Here is a 15993-nt window from a genome sequence, read left to right as displayed (position 1 = left end):
CTCTTGGCTTCTCCGTCACGGTTTCCCCTTATATATTGCTCACGAAAACAATGATCCAAGTCCTTCCCCATCTTACCAAGTCCATTTGTATGTATTACATTGCTGATTCTCTTGGCAGAATGCAATGGGATATAAACTGAGCAAGTCCTTAAACTCTGATCAAAATCCAGGAGCAGGCCATTCCCATGGTTGTGGATCATCCATTATAGAGTTATTAAAGCCAGAATGCTTGAAAGTAAAGGAGTTCCAGAGCAAAAGGCAAGTGCACCAAGAACAGAAGAAGGGTACCAAAGTGAGCAAGTTGACTCTACAGGACTGGCTCTTAACCTCTCCTAACTTGAAGGCAGAACACTTAAGAGTTGGTGAGCTTGGTGTTGTCAAACATGGGTCCAAAAGGGTACACCCATCTAGAGGAAGAGAGAGTTTCTCCAAGGACAGACTACTGGTGCTTGATCATGTAGCTGATAAAGAAGACTATTCTACTGTTTCTTCAGTGAGTTTACTTAGCAGAACCCAGAGTGGCAAGTTACAAAAGAGGGTGAGCTTTAAACTACCTGAAGAGGCTGACATAATCCTATTTTACTCTCCACAAGACTCATTGGAGAGTCCCCAAGATTGCTCTATGTAATCCATGTTTCCAAGTGTGTCAATGGGGTTGGTTTGCTGCTTCTCTGTTCATGACTTTCTTCATAGCCATGTTTCGTTCCTGTTATATCTATGTCATTTAACACTGTATCTCCCCTAGTAACATTATGACTTGGCGCAACTAGCTCCAAGCAACGAATAATTAGTTGCCCTAGTTCGAAGGGATGCACATTGCTTGCAAAAATCACACAAGAAAGGTTTTTTAATCAGTCCTAGTCTTAGACTTGGGAGTTGGGATGATAGCAGTAAGATACTTCCTGTTGGCATTGAAGTAAAAAACAAATATTGCATCCATGTTACTCTTTACAAGACCACCTCTATCATATCCTGCATGAATCTCCTACTCTGTTTTCATCAAAGAAAACCAACTAAAACAAGCTTCTTAGAGAATCGCACTGGAAACTTCCTCACGCTGAAACAAGATTGAGACTTTGGACGAGCTTCTAGGAAAAGATTCACAAAGAATTGGCGCTATCTATAGAGTGGTCACGGGTTATTCTCATACTTGCATCGCAAATTACAAGTAAATATCTTGCCATGGTATTGGCTTGCCCGCCAGTCATGCTTAAACTTAAATTCGGAAGTTAATGTTTTCTAAAAATTGGTATTTATTGATCCCTTCGAGACTATCGTGACTAGTTCTACACTTATTAACCCTCGCCCGGCTTGGAGCTTGACAGAGTTTGTCTTGAGCTGGTTTTATTTCTTAATATTTTGATCAATGACTTGGTTAAATTCAATTACCTCAAAAGTTGATCTAATTAATCTAATTTAGTTACATATAAGTAATTTTTTTTAAAAAACTTAAATGATATTTTTTAAATAAAATGTTAACTCAAATTAATTTGAAGATTCAATAATTTAGGCTATACATGAGATTAGACTCTTAGCCAAATCAGACAAACTATTATAAGAAAAACTAAATGGGAAAAATATTGCAGCCCATTCCATTGTACATCTTCTCACAATTTACTATGGATTTCCCTAATGAATTTTTTCACTTTGTCATCAAAGTCTTTCTCTCCTCAATTCAATCATTTTGGGGCCAAATTGATAGCCAATTGACAGCCAATTGACTTTGATTTGTTCAATGAGAACATAATTGAAAGATGGAGATCGAAGTGAAAAAAGAGCCAAAACTTGGTGGAACTTTCAAAGTTTGTATGAAAAGTTCATTTTAGTTCTTAAATTTTATAAAAAAATTTTTGATCGCTTCAGTTTTTGAGATTTTAATTTTGATCCAAAACTTTATTTCTCTCATTTATTATTTCCTGGTTTGAGAGAGAGAGAGTCACTGAATTTCGATAATAGAAAACAAAGATATTGGTTGATACTGATTCAAACCATAAGAAAAGTCAAAGTTAGTGTTAATGAGTTCCATTCAATGAGGACAGTCGCACTTGAGTTTTATTTTTCCTTCTCAATGCCTGAAATGTTAGGAACTCGAAAGGTTTATATTTTTAGGTTGATTTTGGGTTTTTGAATTACTATTTGGGTTATTTGAGGCCATTGATAGGTTTTTGAAGATATATAAATTATTTTTTAGATGTTTTGGATAAAAAAATGAGTTGGAAATCAAGTCTTTTTTAGAGATAAAACCCTTGACCTAAACTTCTGGTGACCTGTAGATTGCTTGAAACTAGGCTAATGGGATACATGTAACCTTTTTTGTTTGTTAAAAATATTAGGGGAGGATGATAGGTTGTTTGCCCCTTGAAAAAAAAAACACCTCATCCCAAGTGCGTGGGCCTGAGCTAAAAGGCCCATGTGTTTGGGTGTTTTTTAAACCGAAAGGGTGCTGAGCCATCCAGACCAAATCTACACACTTAGCTTTTATTTTTTGGGTCTATTGATTTTTTTTTTCTCTTTCAATTTTATTTTTCAGTTTTAAGTTTTTATTGAATTTTTTATTGCTCGTTTTTTTCTTAATTTTTATAGACTTTTAAAAAAATATTATTTAATTTTTACTTAATAATAAATACGCTTTCAAATTTTTTTTCCCTCGTTTTAGAAGGCATTCTTTTTTGTCCAACCATGCTTATTTCTCTTTACTTTTATGAATCTCTTTCCTTTACATGTTTTTTTTTGGTTATTTTACTAAATAAAACTTTGTTTTCAATAAACAATGATATCAAATACAATTCTGTTTTAATATAAGATATCTATATTCATATTTATCTTTTAATTTTTTAATTTATTCTTTGATTAAATATTATATAGTTTTTACTTGGTTTTCACATAAAATGATAATATATTTTTTTAATATGTTCAACTTTACATAATATTTTTTTACTTTGATTTTATTCAAATGATTTTATATGTGTTTCTATTTTTATTATCATTTTATTAAATAAAAAATTAATTCTAATAAACAAAGTTATTAAACACAATTGAATAAATAACCTGTGTTGCGAGTTCAAATATCATGATATATATTTATCCTTTGATTTTTTTTCAATTTAATCTTTAATTAGTGTTAATATTTGTTTTTTGGCATTTGTTGATACAAATGATTTTTAATTTATTTAATTAAATATATACATAAAATTTTTAATTTACTATTAATTTTTTTACACCGAATGGCTTTTTGAAAAAACCTATATAAATATATATATTAGATTGCTTTTTAAAATATTTTTTATTTAAAAATATATTAAAATAATTTTTTTTTATTTTTTAAAAATTATTTTTAACAATAACACATCAAAATGATATAAAAATATTAATTTAAAGTAAAAAAAATATAATTTTTTTAAAAGTGCCTTTTCAAACGTAAAAATACACAAGATATTAAATGAGAATTAAAAGGAAGGTGCCGTACCGTGTTCAGAAATTGGAGCACTGTCTGAAATTATCAATGAATCCACCGTCAGTAGTACATTTTGGACCATCCAGGGCATTAAATTAATTAATTGAATTTGATTTTAACTCCCTAAAGGATACATTTTGCTTGGTCCGTAGCTCATGCTCAAAAGGTGCTTTACGGGGACCAACCACTTCCAGCCAAAACTTATCCCCATCTAACCTTCCAATAAAAACTTTAGCTTACATTGGGGGTGTTTATAGAATGTTTTTTAAAATATATTAAAATAAGTTTTTTTATTTATGATGTTATCATATTAAAATTATAAAAAAAATATTAATTTAATATCTTTTTTAAAAAAAAACAATACTTGAAAACAACATAGTTAGAGAAAGGATATTGGTGAAAAAATATCTAAACGGCGGCAAATCGCGGGTCAGGTCTCAAAACGTAAAAAGACGCCAACATGCAAAAAACAAAAGAGACAATTACCATCTAGTCGACAAGAGCAGGAAGCAGATAGACAAAACCGAAAGAGTACCTACCACATATCAGGCACGAGCACACTAGAGCCAAGCCACCTACGATTCTTTGCTTTTATATATACGCTTTTGAAAGGGGGTTGCGAGGCAAGGAAAATGGCAGTGCTCAAGAAGATGTTGATGCTTCTGGTTCTAGTTTCTGTGAGCCTTGGTGCTGGAGCCCAGGTGCACCATATTGTTGGAGGGGAACGTGGCTGGGACCCTTATGCTGATCTTGGTCTTTGGTCCTCCGCTAGAACTTTCAGAGTTGGAGACAAAATTTGTAAGCCATCTCTCTCCCCCTCTCTCGCTCTTTCAATATTTCATTTTCCGAAAGATTTTTTATTCTGATGATAACATCTGTTTGGCTGATGAGAAATGTAAAGAAAATCAAATCCATGCGCCTCTGAAATAGACTGATTTTATGCTATGTATGTATAGAGAGTGTTTGTTGTTTGGTTTCAGTGAATTCAAAAGCATAGAAATTGTATCATTTTTCCAGGAAAACTCCTGTATTTTCATGGATTCTATAGAAAACTATCAAAGTCTTGAATTATAAGCTGTCGAAGAAAAAGGAAGGAAAGAAAGAAGAAAGGGGTGCTTGTAAATAAGAAAGAAAGTGAAAGGTTCAGATTTGGTAGTAACAGATTCAGCTTGATTAAAATGATGGCAGATTTGGTAGTATAAACTAGTTTACAATTGCCTAATTACTTATTTGTTATGAAAATTACTATTTTTTTTTTATATCAAGATTGGAACCAACTCCCAGATATCTTAATATAATAAAGTGTTGCAAATCCAAATTTTAGATATACTGATATTTTTATCTAAGTTTTATTCTTAAGAGTATAATGAATTAGCATAGTAATTCCCATCTTTTACAAGTTGATCCGAATTAAAATGATTTAATTTTATTTTTTTTAAATAAAAGCTAAACCAGTTTGTGGGTTGATTTGTCATGTAATTCCAAATTGATTTTTTTTTACGTTGGGCTAGAACTAGAAGGCGTGTCGACCGGCGGAAATAGACTAGGTTTAATAATAGTGTGGATTTTATTACATTTGTATGTGTATTTTGATACTTGAGATTTGCTAGTAATAATATTTTGGAGCTGTGGTGAGGGCAGGGTTCACCCACTCAGCAGCACAGGGTAAAATAGCTGAGGTGGAGACCAAAGAAGAATACCTGACGTGTGATGTGAGCAATCCAATCAGAATGTACACAGATGACATTGATAGCATCTCTCTTGATGGAGAAGGGATTCGTTACTTCACAAGCAGCAATTCTGATAAGTGCAAGAGTGGCCTGAAATTACATGTGGAGGTGGTTCCAGAAGGGAAAAATGATACCGCCACCGCCACCCCACAGGTTGTCACATCAGAAAGCTCTGACAAGGCTGTTGCTGCTGCGCCTGAAATTTCAGGTTCAGCCCATATTGGTGCAAGTCTTGCTTTGTTAGTGGCTGGATTTTGGTTATGCTACATGGGTGTTTAGATTTTGGATTTTGTATGGGTGATATTGAGGTTGCTTTTGCTTGCTTCCTGAGTTGGATTCTATCATAAGTGAACTTATATATGGCTTGGAAAACTTAAACTTTATGTTAATTCGGACATGTTATGTTTTGTTTGATTGTTTAATGGATTATGTACATTAGATTTGTCTCATAATTGTTAGAGCCTGTTCAAAGGCTGAATAACCAAGTTAAATCGATCAATTATTTTAGTAAAAAAGGCATTGTTTCATTCCTTTTTTTTTTAAAAAAAAAAATTAATAATTTCCTTAGATTCATCGATGTCTACTTGTATTAGTCTTTAATTGCGGGTTTAATAAATCAACCACGGATCAACCCGTCAAGTGGTTGGTTTGTTTTTTACTAACCATCTCCTTTAATCTTTCACAGAGATTATCCTCGCAAACATTATTAGCAACGAATTTGGTGGCGATTATTTAGATTAATGCTAATCCTCCTGAATATTTCTCCCAATTCACTTCTCAGTGAGTCTCACCCATTAGATATATATGATCCACCCAAGGAATCCATCTAGTCACTCATTGGATTATATTTTAAGAAATAATTTCAAGAACTCTTCTGCAAAACTACATACAAACTTGACACTTGATGATTTGCTTGCTCAGCAACTGTTAATAGTCTCGGTTTTGATGTCTTTCTGCATCACATGTGAACAAGCAGAGCCCAATATCCCAAGCTCTTGGCCACCATCCAACTAGTATCAGCTCGGAAAAACCGTCGCGACCAAGGTTTTGCTGATTCCCAGCATCCATACATCCAGAATCCTCAAAACAGCAACACACTCATCATACAGAAATTTTTCAAATATATTTTACTACAGAGGAAATTTTGCAAAGTGCATTTTTTCATCATCGAATTGCTATAACAAAATTATACGGATAATGGTCACAACACAAGTTACATGGACGAGCTCGCATAAGCACAAACATTATAGAGCACTGTAATGTGATTTTTTTTTTCTTTTCTTTTAACAAGAGTTATAGGATAAATAAGCGGTGTCATGGGCAATTCTGCGCGAGAATCTCAGAACACAGAAAGTTATCGTTTGTCCCTCAACACAACGAAGTTAGATCCACTGGTCTTCTGAATCTTAGAAATTCTCCTTAGAATATCCGCAAAAGCCTTCTTGTCCTGCATCAATGAGCTTCCACCAGTTAGAGAACCGGGGGGGGGGGGGATCCAAAACATTTATATTAATCTCCTGTGAGGCCCCACACTTTAAACATGTGGTCTCAAGTTCATATGATTCCTATGGTAGTGGAACTTAGCCACCCCCCACCCCTTGATGATCCGAAAAATCATTGGCATGGCATTCAAACATCCTATTACAGTTGTCAACATGACATGTTTTTTCAGCTTTAGAATGCGCTCATCCCATCATGCACAACATAGAGCTTCTAAGAGCATGAATAAGAGTAACCAGCACTAGAAGCACTGGACGGTGAAGTTCACTGATGATGAGCATAAAAAGAAACTGTTTTGGAAAAAGATGGCATGGTACTGGCTGAAAATAGAGTTCCATGGATAATCTTGCAACAGCACAATGAACAGAACAAGTAATTTCAAGTGACAGCAAGGTAACGTGAAGCAGGCTTGCACAAAGCCAAAGCAGAGCATACCTCAGGAGTCCTTAGTCGTGATTTAAACCTAGCCACCAGATCCTGTGTAGTTACGGGTCCATTTTGCAACAAAACAGCCCTAATCTCTTCCTCGGTGACAGGGCCAGTTGGCCCTGATGTTGGCCCGGTTTTTGACGATGATGGCGTTGTTTTAGGAGTTGCAGTACCTTTAGTAGCAGGAGAGCTTTCTTCTTTCACGGTAGGTTTTACTTCCTGCTTCCAAAGAACAATGTTAATAGGAAAATTGGTTGTTATAAACATTCAACAGCATAGCACGCTGTTTTAGATATATATTTAAAGAAACATCATACATTTTCTGTCTTCACCTTCTTCACAGGTGCACCATTAGAAGTTTTTGCATCATCAGCATTCAGTTTTCTTTTCCCCTTAGCTGACTTGGAGGTAGAAGGGGTTCCCTTAGCAGAACCAGGTGGCGTTGGTTTTGCAGGACTATTGTCAGCAGGTTCCTCCTTTGGCACAGCATCCTTCTGCTTTGGAGCCAGTACAGGAGAAATATCATCATCCATCTGATAAGACCAAACAAGAGCACTGTAAACAAAAGATACAGACATAAACCATACTGCCAAAGCAAGCTTCATAAACTAACATGTCAATTCAGGCATCATATAAATTGATTCCCCATTATCTCATGAAAAAAATTAATTCCACACCTGATCACACAATGCACTTTCATATTGCACCAGAAAAACAGAAGCAAAAGATTAGCAAATAGAAAACAAGTAAAGCAATGCAATTTTAAAAACACTCTTAGGTTGCCAATTAAACGTGCACACAATCAACCATCACAAAAACTCACGTCGTCATCGTCATCATCATCTTCTGCATCTGACTCGTTCAGGCCATTTGCTTTCCCAAGTAGCTTCTTCAACTCTTTCCCAGATTTGCTCAGTCCTCCCTCCTCATTCTCCTCATCCTCGTCCTCTTCATCCTGCAAGAACATGCAAAAACCTTACTGTTACAATCAGCACTACAAATAAGAAAAATCCTGGGTACTTCTCAATAATAATGTCCTCCTCCTCATTTTTTTTTTTTTTAAAAAAAAACCCTATGTAACTAAAAGTTCCCACATTTTGTAATTACTCCCAAAAAAACAAACTAGTGTAACCAGCACCAGGAGAGCAGAAAAGAACACTTGTAACATATCAAGCAAAAAACAAGAAGTCAACATGTTCAAAAAGAACATATATAAGTTGAGGCATCAAAACAAGTGGTTTAGATTAGCACCAAGACAGTTGGCTAATACATACCTGCTTGATTTCAGGAGGAGCAGGAACTTCAGGGGCTAAATCTTCCCGTTCCTCAGGATCAATGGCAACAGCTTCATCATCATCAGTGAAAATTTCTTCATGCTCCCAATCATCGCCTAAAACCATAAAAACACGTGCCTGAGGTAGGAATTGCTAGAAAACTAAATTGCCAAGTACGGTTTACCAAAAAAAAAACCCGATCTAAAATTCAGCATACATGAAGTTCATTGCAAGCCAGGAAAAAAATAAAGCAATGCACCACATCTTGTGTGCATCACAAGGAAGAAAATATTAATCACAAGAAGGCAGAAAAAAGACTACCAGAGAGAAAAAAGACTACCAGCAATTAAAAGAATGTAGAGAAAGCATTTAAACAATTATGCAAGAGATTGGCACCCACAACATGGCATTGGGAGAAACACTCACCCTTCTCAATATCATCATCATCCATATCAAGATCACCTCCTCTTGGACCTTCTTCATCATCATCACCACCCCCTTTATTGAGTCCAAGCCTACTCTTCCTTCCCGCCTCTTCCTCCTCGTCTTCCTCTCCCTTGTCAGACACATTGCCCTCATCATCATCACCGTTTGCTTTTTTCCGACCTCCCCTTCCACCAGCTGAAACACCATCCTTATCATCTGGCTTCTCCACCTCACCAAATGCAGCAGCTCCATTATGTGCAGCTTTCATCATCCACCTTTCATATCCATCTGCAGTCTTCCTCCTATTCTTCATCTTCTCTTCCGCTTCCTCCAAGGTAAGTTGCTTATAGTGCGCAACCTTGTTAAAGTTGTACCTATATAGAACACAACAAGCAGCCCATATGATACAAAAGCAACCATCCCTCAAAACACATTGCATACACCCGTACATTTACATTCACGAAACCAAAAACTCAAACATTTTACAACTACCCCAAATCACTAAACACGAGATTCGTAAAACACTTCACCCATACCAAGAACCAGCAGGGATAGCAACAAACTCTTTCCCAGACATCATCAACAGATAATAAGTCGCCGATTGCGACCCTTCAAGATGACCCTGATACTGAAACTGCCCAGTTTCATCCTCCAAAAGCCATGGCTTATTCTTAAACTTCTCCTATACAATCCAAATCACTTAATTAGAGTTCCTAAAACAGCTGAGATTAAGCCAAAACTATATATAAAAAAACTATGATTACCCGCAAAGTATCAGTAATTTGGCGACCATGAATTCCTTCTTTCAGCAAAGACCATTTATTCTCGGCATTTTTTTTCTTCGAAAAACCTGGCAATCCAGTCACAAATCTTCCTATAAAATAATTCTTTTCGCTACTCGTACTCGCCCTCACATTATACTCCTAAAAATCCACCCAAAAAAAATCACAACAAATTAAAAAAAAAATCAACAAAATCAAATAGAGAGAGAAACTGAACTCGAATCAGGCGAGTAACGATAGCGCCACAATCAAAGCATTTGCCGCGATTCTCCGCCATTGCTTTGCCACAAGTCAAGCACAACGTCATATGCTTGCAATTGCTTCCGTACAAATCTGTGGTGCTGCCACAGCCACTACACGACGGCTGTAACTGAAGATCGAACGACATTTCTCTTACTAATCCTTCAAAAAAATTAGGTTTTTCAACTTCTTTTCTCAAGAAACAAACGGAAAAATGAAAATTGATAGAATCTTTAGGGCTTTTTAAAATTATTTAATCATAAAGTTAAAACATCCTTAATTCTTTAGAGATCGATTGATTTTTTTTGTGTTCGTTTATTTTTTCAAGCTTTGACCAGACTGAGAAACAAGAGGTGACAGGGAGAGGTGATGTATAGAGAGGTGAGAGAGAAACGGCGTCGCTTTGCTTCCTTACGCTCCCTATGGGCTTTGAACTCATGTGGGCTAACCCCTGCAAGAAATACATGGAACCTAGGAAAAAAAAATGTCAAGTTCATTCGAAGCGCGAATGGTTTTGAAACCCAAAACCCGGTCCAGACCTAATGTGACCGAGTTATTAAATCATTGGATCATTGGCTTGATCCGCATCTCAATTTTATCCTTGTTAAGAAATTGATTAATAAATTAAAGTTTTCATTTTTGACTCTAGGTTTATGATTGTGTTGATATTATATTAACTAGATTTATTTGCCAATGATATATAACAAATACGGAAAATTATGAGGAAAAACACTTTAATTTTTTAATTTTAATAATCCTAAGTATTTAAAAAAATCTTGAATTCAAAACATTCTCTTATAATAAAATAAATCATATCATTGACGAGAGGATATTTAATAAACTTAAATATAGTTATGTGATTTTTAGTTGCCTGTTTACTTGGTAATTGGTAGCTTGCGTTTTTAATTATAAATTTATAATTTAAATAAAAAATAGGCAAAACAATGTTTTTAATTTTAAACAACAATTTGAAAGGCCACATTTCTTGGGTGACAAACGGGTTCCAAATTGGAAATTTTGCAGGCTACAATTTTGGCGTTGGAAAAAGATGGTGGGAGCATTAACCCCAGCTAAGAATTTGGTAGCCATCTACCCTCGTGACTCGCAGCTACAGCCGCCGCGCGCCCTCCTAGCCGTTAATCCCAACTACCTCTTCTAGCCACCAAACCCCAAGATAAAATTAAAAAGGTATAAATTCATATCAGTCCCCTTTCTAAACTGTTTTCTCAATTAGGTCTCAATCTATATTGTTTAACTTATTAACAAAGTGTTTAATAGCTGGTTGTTTTTTAAAGTATTTTTTTATTTAAAAATACATTAAATTAATATTTTATTTATTTACAATGACATAATTTTTTAAAAAAAAATCTTAAATTTTACCCTGTTGGGAGAAGCAATCCCAAACAGGGCTAAGTCTCTAATTTTTCGATTGATTCTAAATTGTATCTTTCCATAAACAAATATTTCTAGCCTATTCCATATTTTGGGGACCCAGGTTGACGGAAAGATATAATGTTGGATCCAATTGGTTAATAATAAACTTAAGATATCTATTGAGAAACTTTGTATACATTGGGAACTGACTGTAAATAAGGGAAAATGAGTCCGTACAAAATTATAAATAAATCCTCCACTTCACCCTCTCTTCTCCACTCTCTGCAACTCTTACTATTTCACTGCTAATCATTAGTCATTTCTGTCAAGCTCAATACGTCACCGTTTAGGCATCGCGATGGCTTTGAAATCCTTCATCGAAGTCGGCCCTGACTCTCACTTCCCTATCCAGAACCTTCCGTTCGGTATCTTCAAGCCTGAACCCACTTCGCCTCCTAGACCCGGCGTAGCGATCGGCGATTACGTGTTGGACTTGTCCACCATCTCTGTTTCCGGCCTCTTTGACGGTCCGTTTCTCTCCGGCTCCGATTGCTTCCTCCAGGTCCGTTTCCTTTGCTTCCTTTAATTAACGACATCGTTTGTAGCTCTGTTTTTTTATTAATCATACAATTTTTAGTCTTTCTTGCTTAATCTTTTCGAGCAATTGAAGAACACAATGCGTTTATTACGATCATATAATAATTATTATTGGATAATTATGATTGTGAGTTTTTTGGTGATTTATTAATAGCCAAATTTGAACAAGTTCCTAGCGTTGGGAAGGCCAGCGTGGAAGGAAGCACGGGCGACGCTCCAAAACTTATTATCAGGCATGATTATTATTTGTAAATGTTTAATTATGTTTAATCTGATTTTTTTTTGGTTTAATTATGTATTTCTTTTTGTTATTTTATGATGTAGCTGATGAGGCTAAGTTGCGTGATAATCCGAATCTGAGGGATAAATCGCTTGTTCCAATGGTAAGATAAGTAAAGAGTTATGAATGTGTGATTAGTTGTGAGGAGATTGTTGTTTCTGTAATGTTGGTTTTGTTTGTGAATTTATAGAGCAAAGTGGAAATGCTACTTCCAATTGCGATAGGGGACTATACGGATTTCTTTTCATCAATGCATCATGCGAGGAATTGTGGAATAATGTTTCGAGGGCCAGAGAATGCGATTAATCCTAACTGGTGTGTTGGTTTTTGGAGAGATGGGAAATAAGTTTTTTGGTAATGATTTATTAGCATGTTCATTCTGCCTAGGTATTCAAGTTTATGGAATCATGCTTGATTTTCAGGTTCCAGCTTCCCATTGCATATCATGGTCGATCTTCGTCTATTGTTGTATCTGGGACGGATATTATTCGACCAAGGTAAGAGAATTTATTTATTTATTCTGCTTTATTTACTGTTTACGCATCAGTATCACTGTGCTTGATCAAGGGTTTTTTTTCCCCCTAATTGTGCTTTTGCATTTTTGTGTTTACAGAGGTCAAGGCCATCCGAGTGGAAACTCCCCACCATATTTTGGACCTTCAAGGAAGCTAGACTTTGAATTAGAAATGGTTAGCCACCTAGCCTTTTATTATATGATGATATGTTTATCATTATTTTTCCCAAAATCTTTATCGGTTGTTATGTCAATGCTATTTACCTTTTTATGTAGTTCTACAATATGGGACATTTTTTTTTGTTGTTTATACTGGCTGTCCTGTTGCTGGCAGGCTGCTGTAGTTGGTCCTGGAAATGAATTGGGTAAACCTGTGGATGTTAATGAAGCTGAAGATCATATTTTTGGTCTTGTATTGATGAATGATTGGAGTGGTATTGATTCTTAACCATGCTCTTCTGTCTGCAATTTATTTATTTATTTTTGCAATATCACTATATCATCAGAAGTTGGCTTTGACAGCTAGAGATATTCAAGCATGGGAATACGTGCCTCTTGGGCCATTTCTTGGAAAGAGTTTCGGTAAGGCTGGAAACCTTACTTTTCCACCTCTTGAATGCATTTTGGCTGATTTTGGGTTTGGGATGCGAAACTTTGACTATTAACCATTTGATGCATGTATAATTTGCTTTTTTTTTGTGTTGTTTTTTGGCCTTATTTTTTTCTTACCTGATAAATAGGTACAACCATATCCCCTTGGATTGTGACACTTGATGCTTTAGAGCCATTTGCTTGCGATGCCCCGAAACAGGTAGCTTATTTCAGTTGGTTACACAACATAACACCATTTTAGTTGATAAGTTTGATCTGAATTTTATGCTGCACTTGCATGCTTTATGACATATCCTGTGAATTGCAGGATCCCCAGCCCTTACCATATCTGGCTGAAAAGATATCGAAAAACTATGACATTTCATTAGAGGTAGCGTATCACAGCCTTTGGACATTTTTTTAATGGCATTTCAGCGCTCATGAAAATGCATTGTTTTTTCTCACTAATGGCCTCTTTTCTCCTGATAAGCACATGCATTAATCTCATTTTAGGCCTACAGGATTCTAATTCTATGTTAAACTGGGAACTTTGAAACTTGTTTCCTTCTAAGAGAGTGATTATTATGCCTTCTGTTCTAAGGTTCAAATCAAACCAGCTGGTCAAGAAGATTCATGTGTGGTCACAAGAAGCAACTTCAATCACTTGTAAGGCCTCTTGAATCCTTTTGTATTTGCATCATGATGAAGTGCAGTCCTTCAAATGAGATCTGTTTCTTGGATAAATGGCATTCACATCATCTCCTTTTTAGGTGTCATTACCTGTATAGTGAATAATCAATCAGTTGTCCTATAACACTACTAACAGATCACACTGTTTATATATCAAATAAGAAATCATATTATTTAAGCAAAGATATTGTATCTGTATTCTTGTTTCTAATTATGTTTTGAGTTTGCTGACTTTTATTTGCACAACAGGTATTGGACAGTGACTCAACAGCTTGCACACCACACAATAAATGGTTGCAACTTAAGGCCAGGGGATCTACTTGGAACTGGGACGATCAGTGGACCTGTAGGGCTTCAATCTTGTTAAATTTTGATATAGTAGAGATGCCTGAAATTCCAGTTTTCTTGCCTCCTATCATTTGCTTCCCCTTGTGTTGCCAAACAGGAGCCAGAATCTTATGGATGCTTGTTAGAGCTGACATGGAATGGACAAAAGTCACTCTCACTAAATGGAACAACAAGGAAATTCCTTGAAGATGGAGATGAAGTCGTGTTCAGTGGATGTTCCAAGGTTATTTCCTTGTTCACTTTCCTAAAGCATTTTCCGAAACAAACACTCACATCCTTACACAAGGAACTTATCCATTTGTGCCTTATAATCTCTTCATCTATTGAACAATTACAAAACCCTTTTCTTGTTACTCTTTTGGCTTGGTAGAGATTTCCCGTAAGTATCTATGAACAAATATATTTTACGCTGAGCGAAATTAGGTTCTTGGAACTTATCTAGTTAGCCTTATTTTAAGCAAGCTGGCAGTTTTATGAACATGGTTGTGTGTTTTGTTTCTCTCATCACACTCCTATTGACTGCATTTCATTTCTTTGTATCATGCCAATGCAAAACATCCCTTGAAATTTAATCCATTCCAGGGAGACGGTTACAAAGTGGGGTTTGGCACATGCTCTGGAAAAATCCTGCCATCACCCTGAACATCAAATTGTGCTCCGTGGGATCTACGTCAGCTGATGTCCGTGCGATAATCCAATAAAACCCGTTAGAGGGTGGAGCTGTTGATTGTTGGGGGCAGAATAATCTGTGTGAGTCTAGGAGGATAGCAGTTCTGATGGCTTGAAATTCCCTGTGAAGATAAAGGAGAGAATGATCAGTAGTGGCTAGAAGTCAAAAAGCTATTTTGTTGGTTCCATCTACTATTGTAAAGACAATGAAATTCGATGTTGTAATGCTTCTTCTCAAGTAAAAATTTACAAGTTTCCAATGTCTTTGTGGGTCATGGCTGCTCTGGACATCTGGATGGGCCCACTCCAAGTCCAGCACAATCCATCACAAATGCAGATGCTATTCTCACAACAAATCCACCGTGAAATAAAATAATCATCTCACTCACGGTTGCTGCTTCTACAATCCAATCCAGTCCGTAGCAACTCTAAAGAAAACGATCGTACTGTTTCCTTCTCCGCTAACGGCTACTCTGTGCAGGAATAAAGAGATGGTTGCACTTCATAAATAACAAGCTTGGCAGCTTGTTGAGCCTCTTACTGATGCCCAGTATCATGATAGGTTGTATATCGCACCAAATATATATCATGCAAAAAGATGAAGACGGTCTCATTCTTCATCAACATAAATATGCTCATAACTTATTGGAACGAGTAAGCATGCACGATTGCAGTCAGACCCCAACACCTTGCTTCACTGAACCAAACAGTAGAATTGTCTAAGATGATCCAACTCTCTATCGCAGCATTGTGGGTGGTCTCTAGTACTTAACCGTTACGCGTCCAGATCTTGCCTTCTCTGTCAACAGAGCTGAGCTTGTTAATTTATTTATGCATGCAACACCTACTTCTCACTCCCCAGATGTGTAAAACGTATTTTACGTTACATCGAAGGCACAATATCTCATGGTCTGGCATTTTCTCCTGGGTTGCCTACGATTGAATGAAGGTCTGTAAGTGTTTATTGTGTGTTTCCTGGCTCTATTCCAATTATTTGGAGTGCAAATTAAAAAGCAAGTTACAGTAGTTGCTCGTAGCTCCATTGAAGCAGATCAGTATCGTGCCTTTGCCCAAGTAGCTAGCAGCCGAAGTTAC

At 36.1% G+C, this 15993-nt stretch overlaps 3 protein-coding genes across 4 annotated transcripts; 2 read left to right on the top strand and 1 right to left on the bottom strand.

Annotated features, from left to right (window-relative positions):
• Nucleotides 1–3922: 3922 nt before the first annotated feature.
• LOC133688052 (umecyanin-like) lies at nucleotides 3923–5636 on the top strand. Its single transcript, XM_062107435.1, has 2 exons — nucleotides 3923–4252; nucleotides 5096–5636. Exons 1-2 carry the CDS (start codon nucleotides 4087–4089, stop codon nucleotides 5461–5463), a joined length of 534 nt encoding a protein of 177 aa, XP_061963419.1. The 5' UTR covers nucleotides 3923–4086; the 3' UTR covers nucleotides 5464–5636.
• A 652-nt stretch (nucleotides 5637–6288) lies between these two features.
• LOC133690048 (transcription initiation factor IIF subunit alpha-like) lies at nucleotides 6289–10201 on the bottom strand. Of its 2 annotated transcripts, none has more exons than XM_062110194.1 (9): nucleotides 9813–10201; nucleotides 9578–9736; nucleotides 9350–9495; nucleotides 8814–9187; nucleotides 8388–8503; nucleotides 7937–8068; nucleotides 7431–7646; nucleotides 7120–7332; nucleotides 6289–6631 (listed from the first exon to the last, which is right to left on the bottom strand). In XM_062110194.1, the coding sequence occupies exons 1-9, from the start codon at nucleotides 9981–9983 to the stop codon at nucleotides 6539–6541; spliced, it is 1620 nt and encodes a 539-aa protein (XP_061966178.1). In that variant the 5' UTR covers nucleotides 9984–10201; the 3' UTR covers nucleotides 6289–6538. The 2 variants fall into 2 exon arrangements, with proteins under 2 accessions (XP_061966178.1, XP_061966179.1); XM_062110195.1 differs by having other exon boundaries at nucleotides 7446–7646.
• Nucleotides 10202–11479: 1278 nt separating this feature from the next.
• On the top strand, nucleotides 11480–15158 carry LOC133689955 (fumarylacetoacetase). Its single transcript, XM_062110074.1, has 14 exons — nucleotides 11480–11771; nucleotides 11961–12039; nucleotides 12131–12189; nucleotides 12277–12401; nucleotides 12509–12583; nucleotides 12700–12775; nucleotides 12935–13034; nucleotides 13123–13182; nucleotides 13341–13411; nucleotides 13520–13582; nucleotides 13793–13857; nucleotides 14131–14227; nucleotides 14327–14452; nucleotides 14812–15158. The coding sequence occupies exons 1-14, from the start codon at nucleotides 11568–11570 to the stop codon at nucleotides 14869–14871; spliced, it is 1260 nt and encodes a 419-aa protein (XP_061966058.1). The 5' UTR covers nucleotides 11480–11567; the 3' UTR covers nucleotides 14872–15158.
• The last annotated feature ends 835 nt before the right edge of the window (nucleotides 15159–15993 follow it).

The sequence above is a fragment of the Populus nigra genome, chromosome 3, assembly GCF_951802175.1.
Source record: "Populus nigra chromosome 3, ddPopNigr1.1, whole genome shotgun sequence".
Taxonomy (NCBI): domain Eukaryota; kingdom Viridiplantae; phylum Streptophyta; class Magnoliopsida; order Malpighiales; family Salicaceae; genus Populus; species Populus nigra.
This window is presented reverse-complemented; position numbering and strand designations above follow the sequence as displayed.